The sequence below is a fragment of the Brachyhypopomus gauderio genome, chromosome 15 (genome assembly GCF_052324685.1).
Source record: "Brachyhypopomus gauderio isolate BG-103 chromosome 15, BGAUD_0.2, whole genome shotgun sequence".
NCBI classification, from domain to species: domain Eukaryota; kingdom Metazoa; phylum Chordata; class Actinopteri; order Gymnotiformes; family Hypopomidae; genus Brachyhypopomus; species Brachyhypopomus gauderio.
Window position 1 is genome coordinate 19,637,782 of NC_135225.1, and position 23,051 is coordinate 19,660,832.

The following is a 23,051-nucleotide window of genomic DNA, read 5'->3' on the forward strand; positions in this document are numbered from 1 at the left end:
TAATTTACTTTTACTCTAAACGTCAGAACTTACATTTATCTATATTTTGAATGCTCAACTAAAATATTGATACCCTGCATCATATTCACTTCTGAAAGACTAATCATGTTCTATGCAAATTTCTATGCAAAAAAAGTAGTAGGCTATATATATATATATATAGTAGGCTATATACTATATATAAGTAGTAGGCTATATATATATATATATATATATATATATATATATATATATATATATATATATATATATATATATATATATATATATATATATATATATATATATATATACGAATAGGCCCACAAATACCTTTTCTATGTGTATCTTCTTTCGCTGACCAATCACAATTGGGTTAATGAAATCTCACAACATTGACTAATGTAAATCAAACTTAACTTTAAGGAATAAAGCAGTCTTCATCGGGTTTAAAACCCTTAATTTCCGATTTATATTCATACTTAGTTGCAAGATGAACTATTATTTTGCCTCCTCCGTACGTTTAACTTAGTATATTTATTAGTTATGTTAATTAATATTCAAGTACATGTCACTAGTATTTACACAAAATGAAGGATATACTCTCGGTTATTCCATCCTAGTTCGCAATGTAACCTTTCCCCAACGCGTGCATAAGAAACCAGGCCAAATGGATCTAATAGTTAACACAAAAACTGACTGACGCACAAGCTGCTGGTAGTCATTTCACAGCTGTAAATATGTTGTGCGCATGTCTGCACGTCTAGATCCCCGCTTAATAAGCTTTGAAATTTGCCTGATACAGTCTTGATAATCTTGACATTTTTTGTTTTTATTTAAAATACAAAAGTAAGACAGACCACCGAAGAGTAGCATCTGCGTATCTCAACAAGCGTACACTGCTGGGGTTTAAAGAATGACCTCCGTTTGACTTATGAACCGCAGCAGCAAAGTGCTGCTCGCTCAATGGCATAGAAACATTAAGTAGCGCCATAGATATTTAGGGCAAAATGAAACGACATTCTTTAAAATAGCAAAACTGAATGCCTATTAAAATGATCCAGTGTTCAACATGAGAATTCAGTTTGCCCTAACAATCGCATTGCATACGTTAACATGTATAAACTCGGCAAAATCTCTGTTCCACAGGCCTTTTAAAACTAATAAAAGAAGCAAATAACACACCACATTATTAATTGAACCGTACTGAAATATACATTTGAAGCTACATTTTAAAGCATGCACTAATATTGGTCTCATACATTTCTCTTCAGTTTACAAAAATGGGCTAATTCTTTTTTTTTTTTTTTTTTTTTTTTTTTTTTTTTACATTTATCACTTTCAGTTAAACTGATTGTAAGTCAAAAATGTTATCGAACATTCATTACGTGTGCTGTTAGGTTTAAACGTCTTAAAACCAATTCAATACAACTTAGAGTGTTTACTCACTGATACGTTACAGCCTCCTGTGCCACACTAAAAGAAAAGTTAGAAAGTCCTCGCCTGTATTGTGGTCTTTAGAGCCCTTTTATAGACGCTAATTGAAGCAACTTAATTACTTTATAATGCTGTTCTGGTACTGTGACAGCGGTGAAGCTTTTGGGTTACACGTCTTCACGTCTGCTTTAACTAGACTTCCCGTGCACACAGAGCAGCTGGGCTTGCGCTAGAATTTCGACAGATGCCAAACAGTCAAATTGCACATCAGTGTAAAGTGTAAGTAAATACCTTGTAGTTTGTTAAAATGACCGCACATTTCCACTCGTCTTCTTTTATGAAACCAACAGCTCAATTTAAAAAATGGTCGTAAATAGGAATATTTCGACTTTTTTTTAAATAACTGCAACACATTAAACACCACGAAAAGAAGTTTACTTACGGACGAGACAGATGTGATATTTTGTGTCGTTCTCAGCTAATGGTCAGAAAAATCCGCGTTATAACAAGTCGTGAGGTCCAGACCCAGAACTCCGCGTGGTCCTACCGCGGCACAACACCCAGGCTATTACATGGACGCGCTTTTAGGATTAACAATAACTTAATACCTGCACATTTCAACGACGGACTGCTTTTCCGTTCTTGACAGACCAGCACAAAAATCTGTTCGGGAAACACAGAATACCTCTTATGTTCTTGGCACAAAGCGTTGTTGAGCGATGACAGCCGGTCAGACCATCTTCATACACCTTGTCACCAGTCACTGCGTCGCCAACAACTAGCCTATGCATTCCCACAAAGACGCATGTGAACTACAATTTTAGATTTAAACATCTAGTGTTTTCCAAAAATCTTTCCAAAGTTTGAAATGTGTTAATGACATTAATTTTGCATTATTACACATGCGGAAGTCCAAAAGACAGCTCCTTATAGAAACGTAAACATGTATGTTATAATCTCAATTAAAAGACTGTCCAGGGATTGCAGCGATTGTGAAGACATGGCTTCTAAATCTCTACCTTTTCAGGAGTATTTTGTGACAGTTTCTCGCTAACTGCAATCAGTTATCTTTAAAGAAACGTCACTAGAACACTTAGTTTATTTATCAATTTACAAAAACTTTTGCAGAAGTAGTAAAGAGAAGTAGCTGAATTTCTCTCATATTTCTTTTTCATACCATTCTAATTTCAAACTCTTTGGATCCAAGACATGATACCTTTTTGTTACATTTACATATTTAGTAGTGATATTGTAAAGTAGAATAGCGCGCGCGGTGTGTGTGTGTGTGTGTGTGTGTGTGTGTGTGTGTGTGTGTGTGTGTGTGTGTGTGTGTGTGTGTGTGTGTGTGTGTGTGTGTGTGTGTGTGTGAAAGAGAGAGAGTTTTTAAAGAGTGTGTTTTTCTTAGTGTTATATTCTTCATTCTCATTATTTTCCTTCTCTTATATTTGCCATCAAATAGACAGATCAATTAATGATGGATCATTTTTTGGACCAATAGATGACTTGTATCACTGTTCCTCACTTTCATTGGACATCATACGAAACTCTGAGATCCCACAATGACTGGATCAGTCCATTCACAATCCATGGGGGTGTTTTAGAGTAGAGCGCACGAAGTGGATAGCTTCCGTGTGCGTTAGGGCAAGATAGCTGCACAGTGTTGTGTTAAATGCTACGTGCAAATGCTCACATTTCAGCTCTTATAACTTTATGCGAGTTACATTCAAACACCATTGCAAATCAGCGTTGCACACGATCGCGCGGCAAATGTACAGAATTAATTTGGAGTAGTAACATGTCCGTAAGCTACGTTTAGACTGATGCGCCTGAAATGCTGTTATAGGCACTATGTCAGATGCTACATACGGTTTATGATGGATTTTTTCAATGCATTAGCTTAAGAATTAAAGTTAAAGGCCATTATTTTGTCTCCGTTTGCCCCTTTTTGGTTTTAACTAGTGAAATAATGTTGATCCGAATGTATAGGGACGCGTCTGCCGATATATTCTACTGTTGACTGCTGCGTCACGGGTCATCATAACGTCCACGGATAAATCCACGCGAATAAGTCATAGCGTGGTCCGAAATAAACCCGTTCCGCGTGCAATTTCTCCGCCGTTTAGCGCCGAACTCGGAGAACCGGACCGCGCGCGTCCTGCGCTCGCCACCCCCCCTGCTTCGCGAGCTACTTGTTGTGGCCCACCGCGCTGCGTGAGACGCGACCCGTTATGGCCACCACTGCTTCCGGGTTTCGGCAGTCCGGTCCAGATTCGGCGCTCCGCCGCCTTCAACACACACACACTCACTGTACACACACGGGAAAGGAAAGCTCGCAGCATCGATCGTGGCTCCTTTAAGAAAAAAACTAAGCCCGAATCATCACCCCACCTCCTCTTGATCTCATTTAGAAGCTTTTGCATAAAAAATCAAGCCAGGAGCTGCGAGTGATCAAAGAGGAGAGAGAGCTTCGTTTTTGTGCGTGTTTTGAGCGTCATCGTTAGGTACCGGTGGCACCGCGGACCTCCATCATTCATCCTGCACTTTGACAAGCTCGCCTTTGATTGACAGGCGGAGTGGCACAGAGCCATGGGACCAGCTAGTTGTGTGTGAAGGGTGTTTTCATACTGGTTCGGGAAAGAAGATCGGTTCGGTCCTTGGTCCGGAGGAAAGCGGAGGACCTATATTGCCGTGTTTGGCTAAACTTGAGGTGAAGGACTGGCTTCATCGCTTGAAAAAAACATTTGGATTTTTCTTTTTTGGAAAAAAAAAACAAACCTCTCGTTTGGGATTTTGCGCGTCTCGGTTCTACTCCATCCTGGCCTCTTAGGGAATATATTTTGCATTGAACGAATACGAGGGAGTGTGGAGGGCGATGGCGCAGAGGGTATGTAGCCTGTTCCGAAAAGTTTGCCCCAACTCGGTGCGGGAGAGAGTGGGCTCAGGATACTGAAACGTGGCCGATGACAGTCGAGCCCACACCAACTTTCTCGTCTGTTTGACGTGATTTCCAGCTGTATGCGTGTTCCCTTCCTGCCTCTTTCGCTCCTGCGTGGATCTCACTTTAACCTTCTAAACACATCCAACCAAGATTCGTCAAATATCTGTGAAAATAGTTCATGCCATATAACACAGGGGGTTAAGGAGCGCTGAAAACCTTTCCCGCGTGGTACTTTATCTTTTCACAGAACTAATTTATTCCAAAGTTTTATGCATTTCTTCTTTACGAGGCTAAATAAAGCTATGCTTTAATTCAGTAACATTTTATTAGAATACCCGATGATATGCGAGGGCAGGGACGGTGACTAGATAAAAGCTGTTATGCGAGTCTAATTATTTCAGTATTTGAATGTTAATGGACCATCTCTAGATAATCCACCTAATACCCACTATTACGCGAAAACCTGCGTGCCTGGCGTTTATGGTTTCTTTCCTTTACATTTGTAAATCAAATTGTAAACACTTTTTTTTTTTAAAGAGATCACACACTATTGAAAACCGCCGACCTTCTGATCGTGAATGTGGGAATACATCAACAGCATGCTGTCTGTTTACACCTTTACAGGTCTGGGGTCTGAATGTGTTAATTCTGCCCACTTTCGCTCGCATTGTCCTGTCACTCTCTGTTATCACGATGAATAATTAACATTAGGCTTACTCATAAATTCGTCAAATGCAACAGGCTAAAATTTAGGCTATGAAATTCTAAAGTTTTATTTCTTAAAAAAACGGTGCACGTGTCCGCACATACAACTTTTTTGTTTTACTGTAAACATTATTTTGTTACTTCCAGTTAAAATAAAACAAAACTTGACTAGGCAACACTGTGCCGTGTGTATTCCTTGATGCACTCTTGTCATAATGGAAACACACGTACGGTATATGAAGTAGAAGGCTAGTTTGGGAGTGTTCGTGTGACTTTAGACGAATCTAAACTAAAATGTAGATACGTGAATATGTTCAACGCTGTCTAATACCAACATCTGGGATCCACGCTACGCACAACACAGCACAGTATTCCAGCCAATGTTTTTGACAAACTTAGCAAGTTCCTATACACTATTTAATAAACGGTTGGTTTTGCAGTGCAAACTAATAATAAACATTTTCGGCTGTTATACTGTTAAACGGCCGTGGAATATTTTCCATGCGTTGGTTATAGTAATAGCATAATTTTTCGACTAAATCTTTAAGAACATTTTTTCCCCTTTTTTAAATGCTTCATTTGTACTGTTTGAGAGCAAGGAGCGTGACAAACATGGGAATCTTCGTAATGTGTTTATGTGCAGTACGAAGATTTGCCCCACTATGGGATGGACGGAGTAGGGATTCCAACCACGATGTACGGGGACCCACACGCAGCAAGATCCATGCAGGCTGTCCACCTGAATCACGGGCCCCAACTCCACTCCCACCAGTACCCGCACACAGCTCACACCAACGCCATGCCACCAAGCATGGGATCATCCGTCAATGACGCCCTTAAAAGAGATAAAGACGCCATTTACGGGTACGTTTAGATAGCCAAAAAGACATTTCATTATGTAACTTGCCAATAACACAAAAGCACTTACCAGTCGACAATTATTTTGTGTCCTGAGGTTTAAAAGAGGTACTGAAGCCTACTTATGCATTTGAAAAGTTTCCAGTTACGTCTTTACGTGGCTTTTTTGAAAGCGTTGTTGCTTTTATACGCGCGTGCTTTTGCGCTTTTGCAATTTTACATGTTTTTTTTTTATCTAGCTTGTTTGTGCCGTGTAGGCCGAGCTATTTTGTTTGTTGTTCTAAACATGTTATTCAATAAGTTTATGTATTCCAAAACATATTTTAAACTTTTTGCTCGACTTAACTGTTTAAGTATTTTTGTCACATGTTATAAGATAAACCTTACAAATAGTTCAAATGCAAGTTTAGCGTTAGGTATTTGTGGGATAGAGAAATTGGCGAGACAGTTTAGCGTTGTGGTCTTTTAGATTGCATTTTAGACTTATACTATTCCAGACTCGCACATCCATAGATCTTATATCTGCTGCATTTACTCTGTAGACTGTACAAGAATAATAACAATAACAACAATGAATAATAATCAGTCATAATCATAAAATAGAAAAAGACATGACTGACAACTTGTATCGTATTTGTTTTATTTTAAGTGTCAAAATCTTAGTTTACAAACCGATGCATAAACTACACTATAGATACTGTTGTACAGTTAATTTAACCCTAAACCTTAAAGCGTGCTGTGTTAACATTGCGCGCCGCTGGTGCGTTAGACTAGACCCGGCTCTCCTGATTCTGAGGCGCTGTGATCTCATATTACACTATAGCCTACCGTTTGTAGTATAAGTTGTATTACATTTAACAATCAGGCGTTATCTGACTTTTTTTCCACATGACAGTATTACTCACAATTATCATTTAAATTTAGATGTGTGTAAAATGTGTATCGGCTTGTTGCAATGCCCTAAACGTGAATTAATTGGTGTTTATTTGTTACGAACCGATATGTTTCCCGAATGCTGGTTCTTTTAGCAGTGTGAATAGACAGAAAATTGCCCTTGGGTTGGAATTGTGATCATCTGTTGTTTTGTCCCTAGTGACGTTAAGCTGTTTCTTTTCAGGCACCCCCTGTTCCCGCTCCTAGCACTGATTTTTGAGAAATGTGAATTAGCGACGTGTACACCCAGAGAGCCTGGTGTCGCGGGGGGAGATGTCTGCTCGTCAGAATCATTCAATGAAGATATAGCGGTATTTGCAAAACAGGTTAGAGGCAAACTTATGTTGCGTTCGGTTTTAAAGTTCACTTTGAATACTCGCACTTTTACTCGCATATTTACCAGTGATGTTATGTGGTGTCATATTATCAGAAGTGACGCATGTAAGCCATTTTTAGAGTTCAAAATGAACAAATATACACACATTTGTTTTAGGTCCATTTTTTATCACTGTTTCTCACGTGTATTTACTTCACTGCAGATCAGAGCAGAAAAGCCATTATTTTCATCAAATCCTGAGCTGGATAATTTGGTAAGTAGTTTATTTATTTTTTTGCTTGTTTGTTATACTAGTAAGATTAAATTAATTATTAATACGGATCTTAGTAGTTCTTCCATTTGACTTGCAAGGTTTTGAAACATTCAGGAAGTGATACTCAGATTGGACTGTTTGATTTCGCGATAGCTCCAGTTGTCACTACAGATAAACGTCTTTGTGAAACGTCACTTAGCTTTGAACTCTTTTTTTGCGGTGAAAAGTTGTTATGCAAATAAACTTTACCTCAGCGGACTCTTGTCATTCAGACCACTGGTACTTTTTAAGTTTAGCTGAACATCAGTTTGAGGTCTGCACTTTTAACAGAAATTTGGCATATTTATTTTGAGGTTGGTTATGGTCGGAAGTCTTTATTTGTTCACAAATTGTTTTAACTAAGGTGCCGTTAATTTAATCAACGTAAATCCATAGAAACAAACTTCCATTAATTACTGTATGCCCTTATAATATATAACAGTGTTTGTATTTATGCTAAATTCTACATAAAATTTACCATTTTGATTTTTTTATTTTCTTTAGATGATACAAGCAATTCAGGTTTTACGATTTCATCTATTGGAGCTCGAGAAGGTAATGTCACCCCCCCCCACACACACACACACACACACACACACTCAAACGTATAATTTGCATAAATATATATTCCTGTGGCCCTTTGCAATTAGTGTCAAATTCAATAGCATTGCCTTTTCTCTTCCGACTTTAATTACAATGAAGGCGGTAAAAACTAGAGTAGTAATCTGTTTATGAATAATAGGCCCCATGTCGGTGTGTATGTGTACCGTTGGGGCTCTATTGCGGGATGTTACACTGGCGTTAAAAGGTTGACGTGAATTATACCACAGTTAGTTCCGACCCTACAATGTGATTGGCTGAGAGGCGATCTAGGAGTGCCGATATTACATGTTATAGCACTGTAACCGAAGCTCTCCATGTATTACTCCGCCACATACAGGTAACCTAGCAACGAAGCGGCGTTTACAAGCCAAACAGCGCAACTACAAACAAGTATCAAAAGTATCAAAATGAATTACACGGATTTAATTAAATCTATTGGCTTCGAAACCATTTGTTTCGATCTGAAACTGGAGGATGACGTTATAAATGACCAGCCTGATTCCTCCAATGAGCCTCCAAGGTTTGTCATGCTTACAAATAATGATTTGGATGAGCTGGAAATGCAGAAAAACGAAATTAATACCGTTAAACAAACGTCCTGGGCTCTTAACGTATTTACATCCTGGTTAAAGAGCAACAACACTGCAGTCGATTTTAGTATTATCAACAAAAATGAAATGAATCAGCTTTTACGACGTTTTTATGGATCCGTCAGAAACGTGAAGGGAGAGTTATATGGCATCAGCAGCTTCGTTGGTTTAGAGCTGGACTGAACATATACCTGAACGAATCAGCCGTGGATGGTCAATAATTGTACTTTATTTTTAATAAATACAACTTTATCAACAGTTGTTTTTGTGTATATTTACCTCTATAATATTTATTGGGTAAGGCTGTTCGAGTGTTGTGTAAGTTTAGCAGCGAGCCATTGAATGGAACTATTTTAACTGGCGGAGTGTTTTTAACCAAACAGGTCGTATTTTCTCGTCCTCTTTTACTCAAAATCTTTCAATAAACAGCGATAATGGAACTGTGGTATAATCGCAATAATACACTCGAGGTTCGTGCTATAACGGGTAATATCGGCACTGCTGTGCTGATCTACGGCACTCGGCCTGCGGCCTCGTGCCTACGACCGCAGCACAGCAGTGCCGATATTACCCGTTATAGCACTCCCTCTCGTGTATTATTGCGTCAGTAACATATCTGTTGGTTTTATAGGACATGAGCGACAAAATCCTCTAGTTTTGCGTAGTTTGTGGGCCGTTTGATGGAATTTTAGCTTTAACAGCTACCACGAGTGAGATGGGACCATAACAAACAACTTAATACAACAAATAAATAAAAATAATCCACGCAATATGCATTCGTGATCGTTTTTGTTAACCTTTCGATTTTCTTCACCCTGGCTTGTATGCCTCCCGATGAGGCGTGTGTTTCTGCCCGTAGCCATATAATGTCGAAGCCTATTTGCTTCTCGTTGTGTGTATCAGATGGCCAGAGAGGCCATATTCCCTAGAAAGGAGGTGGTAATGAAATAACTAGACGAAATTAAACAGTTTACCTTAAATGTCAGTCAAGCAGGTCATCTCTAATGGACACAACCCCAGGAGCAGATGAATTTAATACGGGTGTTGAATGCGATACAGCCCGTGAATCGTCTTGTCAATGTCAATTGTCGACGATATCTCAATTTTGTCAGAAAACAAAGTTATTCCAGATTCTTGATGCATTCGTTGTAGACTAGACTAGGGCTGAGACACTTCGTCCTGCCGTCAGGAGAGTTTTACCATGTCAATAGACTTCTGTATACACTTGTCAACTCACTGTGATGACCCTCTGTGGTCCTCTCCATCTTTCTATTGTTTAGGTACACGAACTTTGTGACAATTTCTGTCACCGCTACATCAGCTGTTTGAAAGGCAAAATGCCCATCGACTTGGTTATAGACGAAAGGGAAGGCGGATCAAAGTCGGACAGTGAAGAGATCACGAGGTCATCGGGACCGCTTGATCAGGTACGTGGTGATCTTCACTGCCTGTCTGCGGGAAAAGCGCTGTCTATTCCGCTCGTCTTCTGGGTCACTCCTATGCCTCGCAGTTATTTGCATACGATTAAGGCTTTTAGTTTCCATCGGAATGAAAAAATTTTGAATAATGTAGCCATTATTGCTTCATTAAGGTTTGATCCCGGAACCGACCTGAGGGGATTAGCTTGTGAAAGCATTGCCATAAACCTGACCTGTTTCATGTCGATTTTAATTTAGTCCTCTCCCATCGCGGTTTTTTTTCTTATTCTTTTTTAATCAAACGAAACGGTATTCATAATGCTTATCTATTATCACATAACCGCGTGGAGGGCGGGCAGTGTGTGAGGTGAAATCTCTCGAGAGCACTGGTGCGATTCCGTCAAATACTCTGCTTAGGTGCCTTGGATTTTCTGACGATGTTCACGCTTCGTTGGTTGTCTTGTCAGTATTTTTCCTTAGACATGAGCGCACATTGCTTCCCCGCAGTATTAGACATGAGCGCACATTGCTTCCCCGCAGTATTAGGCACGAGCGCACATTGCTACCCCGCAGTATTCAGCGCAAAGCGCGCGCACGGTCTCGCGGCGCCTTTCCTGCAAAGCCTAATTGATGGACTGAGCAACGTTTCTGCTTTAGAGATATAGGACATGCATGCAGTTGAGACTCTGTCGTGCCCCAGGTTGTGTGCCGATGACCAAACGTCACATGTGCGGATTTAATTGACGTTTTCCAAACTTTTTCGCATGATAGGGATTTATCTTTGATCTCTGGACGTAAAAATGTAACACACGGGGCAGTTGTTTTTAACAGGAAATATGAGTCTAGAGGGATACTAGATAAGAACAGCTAAGTGTTCATATTAAGGGGATTAGCAGATTCACCAACATAAAAAGTAATGAAGCGATTAGACTAAATAATTTAAATCCATGAACTTCCATATGGTTGAGTGATCGAATAAAAGCCCCTGACCAGTTGTAGTTCTCCGATGAGTTCGTCGGTCAACAGCTTTTATTCGAGAGCGAAAACCCTGGCGAATATCCTCCCTTTCACTACCAAACAGGGACTGGAATTAAACGACCTGGCTGCCTGCTCCCGCCATCTCGGCTGTATTAATGATTATGTTAATGAGCTGATTCGCACAGATCATGGTTCATGTAATTCAAAGGCAGAATTAAATAAGAGAATGCAAATTATGCGTTATACTTGTTTCTTTTTAGCAAAAAATCTGTTGGGGGAGGAGGGGGGTGTCGAGACTCCTGAGCTAATAAATTCTTGAGAAATTATTTTAGTGATAGAAATAGCTTGGGCCTATATGAAGACCCATGGGTATCTAGGTATATAACTTGATAAGAGCAATTTATGCTGTGCTCCGGGGCACGTATTCGGATCTTTAATGACTTTAGGATTAAGACGTGGCCTATATTTTCTTTGATGGTGGTTTTACGATAAATGTTGAGACCGACTGTGTTTACATTTCCTTATGGAGTGTCAAATTACCCAGGTAACGTGAACAACTTTTTGAGGGTAGAATAATGAGTTACTGACGTTTTTTTACAACGAGATAAGCAGCCTCCCAAATAGCCTGGAAAGATGTTTTAAAATTAGTTAAGGCCATGCACAATGGGCGGTCTCTGCAGTTTTAGTTGACATACAGTGTGTGTGTGTGTGTGTGTGTGTGTGTGTGTGTGTGTGTGTGTGTGTGTGTGTGTGTGTATGTATTATGTATGTGTGTGTGTATATATATATATATATATATATATATATATATATATATATATATATATATATATATATATATATATATATGTGTATATCCTATAGTCCTATAGCCTGTTTTTTGTAGTTGTAACTTCAGATTGCGGTTGTTAGGTGGTGACACCCTTAACGAATTTGCGTTGTGTGCATTATCTCCCTCCATATGTATTTTTAATATATGCCCTCGGGCATAAAGTTGAATTGGACTGGAAAAAATTTTCTTTGTGCAAATTCTCCACAATGTTAACAAGAGGAAAAAGGGCGTCTCATTTATTCATAAACCAATTTATTCCAGCAAGAAGACTCTAGCAGTAGAGGAAAATGTTCGGGAATATACATAGAATTTATTAAACTCTGGTCCGGCTGTCGACTGGGTTTTCGTTTTCTGTTCACCCAAGCATCGTATCAATAATGTCTCAGCGCCAGCGTCCCATTGTTTTGCATGGCTTGTGAGTATAAAAGACGAAGGGCGTCTCGCCACCGAAAAGGGGGGAAAAAGCGAGTATAGTCGAGTTTGGAGGTGAAAAGCCCAGATCTTCTCCGCTCGCAGGGCGAATGCCGCCAAGCCAGTTTGGGGTTTTGTACTTCAGGAGTGTGATAAACGCAAGCCCCCCCCTCAGGTGCTGTGAGAATCGAGGCACTGGATATAAACACTCCTTAACCCTTTCTCTGCGCCATTCTCCACCGACCAATCCGTTTAGGCACGTCCTAAAAGCTCGCAGAACTTGTTAACCATTTTGCAACCAACTCTAGTGTTTATTTTCACGGGAAAGTTAGACATAGATCACGAGATTGATAAGAAGGAACAGATAGGAATCTTAAGAAAATAATAAGACTTGTTCTTATTGTAGTCTTTTGTGTCACGCCAGGGAGCATTGTTTTTCTAGTTCGAGGGGGAGGTGAATCTCGGCGGCTGGTTTGTGCTGTTTGCTCAGTGCTGATGCTTCGTCTGTAAAGTTAAGAGTGTGAGGACAATTGCTCGCTCTGCAGTGTTACCACAGTTGTCTTTAATTGCAGAGAGAAGGCGGGGTGGCCCTGCCATTTGCTCTGCAGTTCTGCTATAGTGCTAATTCGACTTCGGGAGCGACTCAAGGGCTCTTTCGATTATTCCGGGCAAACTGAAGAGGGTTTCAGATAATTGAAATGCTCAACGCTGCCCATATTTGTAGTTACATTCTTTGTCCGTTGTAAAATTGCCAACTCTGTTTGCATTCGAGTTTTTGCTGCAAGTGTGTGGTTTGGCGTATATAACTCTAGCCCTTAGCTGCAGAATTTCCCCAAGGCGAGGAACTATTTTCATATAATTGTGCGTGATGTCGTTTCCACTGTATGGCGCTTTGCTGAAATTGTGCGCTCTTCACGGGTGTGAGTCTTATCTCGCTGGGTTAATAATGTTCTTGCTTCCTTTTCCCTTTCTGTGGTTTTGCACTGTTTGCTAGTTCTTTGCGGTTAAACTAATATACTTTATCGCAGGACTCAGTGAAAACGGTCCACCCAGAACAAGGTTTATCCACTCCACCAGTGCAGTCTGTTCCTTAATCTGCATCTGTTGTTCGGGGCGTATCATCATATTCCGAACTATGATGAGTTCTCCATCTTGTGCGGTGTTGGAGGTTTTCAGACCTTTTGCAATGCTCGAGCCTTTACAGTGATTCCAAATAATCACCAGCTTTGTGGCTGAAATGTGAGGTTGTGTGTGAGGTTGTGGTCCCCTCCTCTCTCTCCGTGTCCAAATATAGGTCATTGTCCAGGACGCAACAAGTGATGCAGAGAGATGATCACGTGACTGGTGGTGGGGGCTGGGGGCTGTATTAACTAGAAAGTGGCATAAGAATATGAAACGGTTATTTCTTTGCTCAGAATTAAATTAATCAAATCTAGAAAAGATGTTTTCTCTGCATTCATTTTAGAAGCATATGGTTCTGTATGATTTTTTATTGCAGTTTAACCACAAACTACAAAAGCTTTTAGACAAGTAAACAAATAAAAAAATAAACGAATAAATATTAAGCATATGCCATCTGTTCTTTTCAGTGTTTGTTCAAAAAATACTGGTGTATGCCCAGTGACATGCTATTTCCCCCTTTCCTGAATCTTCCTATACATACCTGAATTCAACACCACCTGCTTTCTATGATGTGACTCATAGAAACGCAGCTTTTCAGATTCCTCTAGCAAGGCCTAGTGGACCGGGCACGTAAACGCAGTTGTAATTAAGTGAGATGCGTGATTATCCTCTGTTACTCCACAGAGTGACTCCACTGGTTCTAAAACTAGATATCACCCACAGGCCATGCGAAGATATTTTTCTCTCCCCAGAGACCGAAACCAACCAGATTTCTTCCGCAATTATCAAGTTTTGCTCTCGCCCCCCCCTCGAACTCAGCCCATGTCTCGGTATGCATTGTGAGCTTGGGCCAGGCACTAGGTATATGGGGGAGGACATTGTTTCTCGCTTTCTGTTTTGTTCCCCCTTGCTGGCTGTGCATACCATTATGAAAATCCTTCCATTTTCCGAGCCCCTCTGATACCCCAGTGTAGCGTGGGTTTGTCAGTCAACCCGAGCCGGCGTCCCAGCATGCTTCTGTCGGCTCCTGCTTTTACCAACACGCCACAAATAAACAAATAAACAAACACGTGGGCGCCCGGAGTTGCGTTATATTTTGGCCGGGGTTCATTCAGCTGCGCTCCTGTGCGTCGTGGTCTCCGAGGGGAGCCGCTGTGGGTCAGGGGACAACCCCTTCTGGGGCTTTCTTGGAGGGGGGGGGGGGACTTCATTAGCGGAGTATGTTGTGATGCCTGGATAGGGTCGTGCAGGAGGGGGCGGGAACACGGCGAACGCAGTGCCATGAGTGGTCCGCGGAGCTGTCCGTCAAGGACGCGCGGGGAAGTAAACACGCGCACATGGATTTCTTCCTCATTTTTTTAAGTCACGTGCATGTGCGCAAGAGCGCGTTTTCGTTATTAGAATAAACACATCGGGGCGTCCAGCGTTTTCCGCGTGAGCCACGGTGTAACGTGGGGCGCCCTGTGAGAGCCAGCACTGGTGTCTGAGTCCCAACACAATGAAAATGCAATGAATTGGAATGCCTCACCGATCATAGCGGAATCAGAATTTCCAGCAAGGAAAATCTTTTCACGGCGAATTAAGTGGTGGAGGAAGAAAATGGTAATGAAAAAAAAAAAAAAAAAACGCGAGGCAGGCACAGATGACAAACGCTGCTCCCTGGGCTAGGCGCCGCAGATTTAAGAACTTTAGCTAAAGCTACGCAGAACAGAATGTGGAAAATTGAATTTACTAAACAATTAAGCATTGAATTAATCTACATCCTGCAAAGGAGAGGGTATGACTGAAAGAGGGGGGTGGGGGGGAGACATGGAGACAGAGCATGGAGAAAGAAAAATGTGGAGGGGGAGGGGAAGGAAGGAGGACTGAATAAATCCTAGCCAGCTCATTAGAAGGACAGTGAATATATCAAACGGGCTGTTGTGTGTGTGTGTGTGTGTGTGTGTATGTGAGTGTGTGTATGTGAGTGTGTGTGGTGGGAGTGTGTGAGTGCATGTGTGTGTGTATATATATGTATGTGTGTGTGTGTGTGTGTGTATGTGTGTGTGTGTGTGTGTGGTGGGAGTGTGTGAGTGCATGTGTGTGTGTATATATATGTGTGTGTGTGTGTGTGTATATGAGTGTGTGTGCATTTGTGTGGTGGGAGTGTGTGAGTGCGTGTATATGTGTGTGTGTGTGTGGTATGAGTGTGTGAGTATGTGTATATGTGTGTGTGAGTGCGTGTATATATGTGTGTGAGTGCGTGTATATATGTGTGTGTGTGTGGTGGGAGTGCGTGTATATGTGCATATATGTGTGTGTATATGTGTGTGTGGTGGGAGTGCATGTATATGTGCATATATGTGTGTGAGTGTGTGTATATGTGTGTGTGGTGGGAGTGCGTGTATATGTGCATATATGTGTGTGAGTGTGTGTATATGTGTGTGTGGTGGGAGTGCGTGTATATGTGCATATATGTGTGTGAGTGTGTGTATATGTGTGTGTGGTGGGAGTGCGTGTATATGTGCATATATGTGTGTGAGTGTGTGTATATGTGTGTGTGGTGGGAGTGCGTGTATATGTGTGTGTGTGTGTGTGAGTGCGTGTGTGGTGGGAGTGCGTGTATATGTGCATACATGTGTGTGTATATGTGTGTGAGTGTGTGTATATGTGTGTGTGGTGGGAGTGCGTGTATATGTGCATATATGTGTGTGAGTGTGTGTATATGTGTGTGTGGTGGGAGTGCGTGTATATGTGCATATATGTGTGTGAGTGTGTGTATATGTGTGTGTGGTGTGAGTGTGTGTATATGTGTGTGTGGTGGGAGTGCGTGTATATGTGTGTGTGGTGGGAGTGTGTGTATATGTGTGTGTGGTGGGAGTGCTTTCTCTCCACAGCTGCATGCATGTCTGTCCCAGCCCAGCAGGCGCATGGTGACTCCCCTCTCTGCAGCGTTTCCGCGCGCCCGCACACACCACTCTGTCCCTGCATCTCACGCACGTGGCGGCCCGGGCGGACGTCTCACGCACGTCTCGCGCACGTCTCGCTCCTCTGCCATCCGCCCGTTTTCTATTAATTAGCCGTTAGATCAGTGGCGGCCAGGAGTGGCCGACCGGGTAAAAATAGACTGGAGATGTCACTCACCCTGGGCTAAGACCCTCCCCCATTCCCAGGGGCCTCGGCAGCAAGCCTCCCACAAGCCCCTCTGCTCTTTTGTTCAATTACAGTTAATGCAATAGTTTGCCATTTTCTCTGTCTAATTATATTTTCAAGTGGGATTTGTTGCGCATAAAAAAACATCCTTCTACACGGCGAGGTGCTGGGCTTCCTGTGTCTGGCATCCCCCCTCCCCAGGGTGCTGTACCATTCTTTTCCACAAAGCTCTGAATAAACAAGTTCCCTCTGTTTTCTCTCTCTCTTCCTCTCCCCCTCTTGTTCTTGTTCTCTTTTGAAAAGAGAGAGTTGTAGAAGCTGGCAATTTCTGCTTTAACAGTCCGCTCTCTGAGCACATGTTCTAAATTACCTCTTACGGCATACTTTTGGTATGCTGCAGAATACGCCGCTTTTTCGTTTGACTTTCCCCTCCCTTTTAACAGCAGTTTGTTTCGGCACCAACGCACGGCGACTGGCATCGGCCTCGGGCTTTATTGGAGGAATATTTACCCACCCGAGTTTCGCGGGGAGCTGGATTGTTTGGGGAAGAGGTGAAATGATCAGTCGGTATAGCAAAAAAAAAAAAAAAGTTCAAAATTCAAACGGGCTATAATATAAATATATATATATATATATATATATATAATTTTTTTGGTCAAACCCAGCCCGTCAGTGACGTGGGTAGAACAGCTGTTTGGCCCGGGCCGTTTGAATGAACCCGGCGTGTATTTTTGGAAGGCCTTACATCGTCGAACGGTTCGAACACGATCCGGTTGGCACACCCAAGGCTTCAACGGCGCGGCATATGTGCGTGCGGCCCATTAGTGTGTTTACTGGTAGCATCAGCTGCTCCCATAATCCTCCTGCGGGCCCCGGGATGCGTCGGGCTCGTACACGGCCGCTCTGCTTTCCTTCCCCACGCAGAGGTTACTTTCAGCCGCCCCGGCGATAAGAGGCAACATCTGTTGTGTGATGTATGGGGCGAGAGGGCCCTGCATGGGGCCCCGGCGCTCCTGCTCCAGCCTCCCCATTGTCCGGCCTCCTTCTCTTTATCCTGGTGTCTCTTCCATTTGCCACATAGCATCCGCCTAACAGCTGACACTCCTCAGCCATTATACACCTAAGCGGAATCGTCAACGAGATCACCCCCCCCCCCCCCTTCCTCCCCCCACATCGCCCCCCCTGTCTGCTGTGTCCCTCTTACAAGGAGAGCAAGGCTTTTATTTGATTTGGCTTGGGTACACACACACACACACACGAGATATAAGGGGGGCCTGTGAGTGGCGTTTGCCTCTGCTGCTGCAGTACAACGCACGGATCTTAGCCGTCCGCAGGCCCCCGGAAACAGGCAGACAAGCAGAGCAGCTGAAACTACTAAACCACGTTGGCCCGGCCCGGCCTGGCTCAGCCCGTTCTACTCTCCTCTCCGGACCATGGATCTCCCGCCTGTGGTAAAGCCGGATCATTATCTGACACCCTTATGTGCGTCTGCAACGGTCTCGTAGGGTTGAACCCCAGAAAGGTTCAATATTTGCTGACATCCGTGTTTTATTTATTTTTAGTATTTTTGGCTGGGCGTTCGGTACGAGGGACTCTGGGTTTCACGCGTCACTGCGGGGGTGGGGGTGGTGCGGCGGGTTGTGGTCAGGGCGTGGGAAGAGTCCGTTTCCCTGCCCACGAGCTACACGAGGAGTGTCTGATCGCACCGGCTGCCTTTGTGATACGAGAGTGGCCAGACATCTTATCTCCGCCGAGTCCCTGCCGTCTGACGCCTAACTCTGCTCTCCTCTCTCTCTCTCTCTCTCTCTCTCTCTCTCTCTCTCTCTCTCTCTCTCTCTCTCTCTCTCTCCTCTCTCTCTCCCTCTCTCTCCTCTCTTGCTTTCTGTCTCTCATGGATCAGACTTCGTGGAACAGAGACCACGATGACACGGCGTCCACGCGCTCTGGGGGCACACCGGGACCCTCCAGTGGAGGACACACGTCACACAGCGGCGACAACAGCAGCGAACAAGGTAAGGCCCTGCCTGTGTGTCCAGCGCGCGCGTCCATGTGTGTGTGTATTTGCATATAATGCCTATTCTGTAGTCATCCTACTGACAGTTGAGCTGAGTCTGGGCTTGTTGCCGGGGCTGCGGGAGAGGCTGACTGAAACAGATATGGCAGAGGTGCAGGACTTTTATTTTGTGGGGAGGAACGTGGGGGGTGGGGGTTGGGGCAGGTCCGTGGGGGGCTGGCTTCGCTCTTTAAACAGCCCTCTTCCCCCTGTGCGACCGGGGTGGGGTGTGGGGGGGTATGGGGGGGGGGGGGGGGGGTTGCGGTGAGCGGCGAAGGCACTTCTGAGTGAACTGCAGGCAGCTTCATGTATTATTGAAGGCGATGTCAGGCTGGCATCTCCAGGGCCTACGAGGCCTGCAGGCAGGAAGCTCCGCCTTCTGCTCCACATCACCGGGGCGACCGTTCCCGCTTTGGCCCGGCCTCTTCCTCGTTTGATTTTTCCCTCCATCCCTCCTCCTCCTCTTCCTCCTTCTCTTCCTCTTCCTCTGTTGGCTGGAGGATGAGGGCGATGGCGAGGCGTCTGATGACTAATGACTCGGGCGGCCCAGCCGGGCTGCGATTGGCCCCGCGCAGCCTTGCCACGCTGCGATTGGGCGGCTTAATGAGCCCGATTTGTGTGCGGCCCTCGGAGCTCCTGCTTGCCGCTGACCTTTGGTCTTTATTGACCGCACTGACACTTCATTTTTCACATAACTTCAATTACGGCCAGACTCTTAATGCCCCCCCCCTCCCCCCCAATGCCTTCACTTCCTGGAGTGAGCTGGCTCTTGTGACCGCACGTTTGTTATATTGTATTTGTAGTGGCTGAGAGTGTACCAGCGTTTGATGTAAAGCGTGTGCGCGCACGTGCGAGAGTGCGTGAGAGCCGTAGCTCTGCTAGCTGTGTTGGTCTGTGAGGTGAGGGCATTATGCTAATGTGGGTTAATTACTGATTGTGCAAAGTAGCTGTTATTAAGCGTATTAGCATGTTCTGTAAGGAGTCACTCTATAATCCCAATAAGCACTTTATTATCCTCTTGGCTGGGACATCTTCTCCCGTCCCCAGTGGCCCCGCCCCCCCCCCCTCCGCTGCCTCTCACAGATTGTTTCCTCGCTGACCTTTCTGTCGTGCGTTGCTCTCCGGCTTCCTGTCGCCAGCTCCTCGGTGCTCCCGCGAGCATCTTCATCGATAATCGCGTTCAAACCGTACGAGCTACCTATATAGTTATTGACGATGGTCGTGTGTGGTTGCTCCTTCTGCCGTCCCCGACACACTGCTGTGGGTTACGATCGGGTTTAAGGTGTTAAAAACCACCCGGGTTTTCCCCTCCCCGGGTCCTCCTCGTACGGGGGAGAGGGAGTCACCGCGCCTCCCCCGGTGAGGCCACGTCCTCCTTTAAGGAGAACGTCCAAGCCTCGGTCCAGTGCTCCTTTAATTAGAGCCTGCCTGTTAACACGGGCGGAGCTCGCCTTTGTCTGCCGTTGTCGTCTCGGGGGACGTGTTGTGGTATTGTATCTGGGATCCCACTTATTTCACTGAGGGTTCGAAGCCATAGAGAGCAAAAGAAAACAAACCATTATTAACCCCCCCCCCCCCCCCCCCCCCCCCAATCCTGCCACCATACAGCGTTTTGGCGGAGGCGACACCCGGCCAGATTAAAAGGAACACCCTGGGGCCTCGGAGAGGAGGGGAAGGATAAGAACTCTAACCCTACCAGTAAGAGGCTGGGCACAAAGAAGGGATACACACACACACACACACACACACACACGTTCGCACGCTCATGTGGACAGAGCACGCTGAGTGTTTTGAGAAGCTCAGGGTTTCCTTCGCCTCATCAAAGAGCACCGGGCCAAGGCGATGACTACAGCCGTACGATCCGTATCTGCAATTACCAGGAGCCTTCAGCAGCCGGGCCCGCCGGGCCGGGCCGGCCACGCACGCCAAACCAAATAGTTCCTGGGAGGCTCTTGTTATTGTCCGCATAAATTTACATGCAGAGCGCCAGAGTGAAATTCTGCAGGCCCAAGGAGGCAGAGAGAAGGGACGTCAGGAGCTCGGGAACCTTCCCGGTTAATCAACCTCCCCCACACTCGGACTGCGGTACCGTTTGATGAATATGGCTAATCAAGGTTGGTCCAAATCCAGATCCGTGCTCAGTAAGTTCTACGACGGCGGCAAAGTCTCAGGTTCCCACTCGACGTGATGTTTCTTCAGAGTTTGATGGCGTATGGAGAGCACGTGTCGTGTTTCGTCCTCTGCCACGGTTGGTGTTTCGAGCGCCCTGAAGTTCTGGGTGTCGGATCGTTACTTTTGCCAGATTGATCCGGGCGAGTGGGTTCCGCCGTCGACAGCTCTCATCGACGAGGCTGCCAGTTTTCCACAGGCCTCTGTGAAGGTCAGCACATGCGAGAGTCCTCATTGGCCCCAAGCTGCTGTCTCCGTCCAGTGATTGGCCAGATTCCAGATGGCGGGCAGTGACACTGTACCCCAAGCCCCACCCACTGAGACCTCACCACACGTACTCGTCAGAGTCACTCATTAATTTTAAATGATTGTCCAGTGAACTGGAAGAGCCCAGCATCTCTCTCTCTCTCTCTCCTCTCTCTCTCTCTCTCTCTCTCTTCACCTTTCCCTCCTTCCATCTCTTTCTCTCACTCTCCCATGCCAATGCAACCATTTCCCTCCAAAGGCTGTTTATGCTACACTCTCCATCACTTTCTTTTTTGAAGGGTTAGTGGGATTTACCTTTCAGCTCCGCCTCCAGTCCGTTAGGACTCCGCCTCTCTCTGTCTACCCACGCATAGTGTGTCCAAAGGTTTCCCCTGGTCATTTGGCTGGGGGTGTCCTGGGTTGCACCCGCCGTCCCACGGCATGCTCCGCACAGGCCGGATGAGCCCCTTGCCACGTGTGCCCGCCCCCACCCCCCTGCACCCGCCCCACACCACCACCTTTATGTGGTAATCAGGTTAAAGCAGAACCCTAATGGCTGATAAAAGGCATGTGGTTTCTGACGGGACTGGGATCTGAGACCAGGCTTGTGTACGTACACACACACACACACACACACACACACACACACACACACGGGCATTAAAGAGCATATTGTGAAAGGCGTGCCTGTGCCCACGGGGGACTTCAATGTCTGGGGACACACAAACACACACACACACACACACACGTGACACAAACAGGAAGCTCAAAGACACAAGAGGTTTCTCGCAGCACGCCGAGCTTCACACCTTCCTCTCATTCCCTCATCTTCCTCGCGAGGGCCTGAACGTGACCGCAGGAGGAGCGGACCCCAGCAGCAGAGGGCCCGGGTGGTGCCGCCCACGTCTGGCCCAGCTGTTGCCGTGGCTCCCGTTTACCTGCGGGACAGGTGACGCAGCCGGGCCAGCCGGGCCACAGCCCGCCGAGTTCTAGAGTTACGAGCGTTCGATGGCCTCGCTCTCACGCTAAGAAAACGGGAAACGCCGCACGTTCCCATCGGCGTTGGGTTTAGGTCCAGCCCTGGCACTCCGTGGGAACAGAGAAAAGGGGAAAAAGTGAGAGGGAGACACAAACCCAGCCCCGCCCCCTATATATCAAACCCAGCCCCGCCCCCTATATATCAAGGCTGTTGTCGCTCTCTCTGGCGTTTATAGGACTGCTTTAGCACCTCGTCTCAGGACAGATAACAATCATAAAGATGCAGAGATACGCAGCCGCTGTGCTGTTTGCTTTGGGATTTAGCTGCTGTTGTAGCACTTCCTCCTTATCCCTGGCCGCTGTGCTTTGAAACTCACCGTGTGAACCCTGTATATTCCACCGAGGCCATCCAGCTACCGCAGCCAGAATCCTTTCATCCGCTACCTCTCCCTGAAGTAACTCTCACTCCCCCTCTCTCTCTCTCTCTCTGTCCCTCTCTCTCACTTTCTCTCACTTTCTCTTTTGTTGTTAGCTGTTTTCCTACTTGTTGCTGGGTCTCTAGAGATCCCTTGCTTTGTCTTAATGTTTTGTCTATCTTGTTGAGTGAGGAGACCTCCTCTGTGAAAGACGGAACCCGTTTGCTCTGAGATCTTCAGCCCGAGAGGGGAAACAAACGTTATATTTAGCCCGCATGCTATAATTGTGGTGTGTTAATGATGTAGACACTTAGTGTATCTCCCGGTGTTTACAGGAAGTACTCTTCCAAAGCTCTTAACCAAGAGCTTCTTTGGCCAAGACCAAATTGCTGGTGTTTGTAAAACGCTACCTTCCCAGACGTCCGCTAGCTCATCTGTCGGTCTCAAAAGCCTCAGTCACGGAAGCATTCCTGCAGGCACAGAGTGTCCAAATACCATCAAATGATCTTCACGTCAGCGCAGCTGATGAATGAATTGTTGAATATTCAAAAAGGAAAATAGAAACTTGACTTCAAAAGCTCCGCACGAAAGCTTCCGATGGCAAATTAGAATACGCCGTTTTTG

At 45.0% G+C, this 23,051-nt stretch overlaps 1 protein-coding gene across 2 annotated transcripts; it reads left to right on the forward strand.

Annotated features, from left to right (window-relative positions):
* Window positions 1–3,654: 3,654 nt before the first annotated feature.
* meis1b (Meis homeobox 1 b) lies at window positions 3,655–18,651 on the forward strand. Of its 2 annotated transcripts, none has more exons than XM_076974981.1 (7): window positions 3,655–4,300; window positions 5,703–5,923; window positions 7,035–7,176; window positions 7,390–7,440; window positions 7,984–8,034; window positions 9,953–10,099; window positions 18,466–18,651. In XM_076974981.1, the coding sequence occupies exons 1-7, from the start codon at window positions 4,289–4,291 to the stop codon at window positions 18,634–18,636; spliced, it is 795 nt and encodes a 264-aa protein (XP_076831096.1). In that variant the 5' UTR covers window positions 3,655–4,288; the 3' UTR covers window positions 18,637–18,651. The 2 variants fall into 2 exon arrangements, with proteins under 2 accessions (XP_076831096.1, XP_076831097.1); XM_076974982.1 differs by having other exon boundaries at window positions 3,655–4,123.
* Window positions 18,652–23,051: the final 4,400 nt, after the last annotated feature.

What these genes read in the sequence shown, in the direction of transcription:
- meis1b (XM_076974981.1), top strand. An exon ending in TAGCGGTATTTGCAAAACAG is followed by an intron (nt 7,177 to 7,389) that starts GTTAGAGGCAAA and finishes ACTTCACTGCAG; the next exon opens with ATCAGAGCAGAAAAGCCATT. An exon ending in ATCCTGAGCTGGATAATTTG is followed by an intron (nt 7,441 to 7,983) that starts GTAAGTAGTTTA and finishes TATTTTCTTTAG; the next exon opens with ATGATACAAGCAATTCAGGT.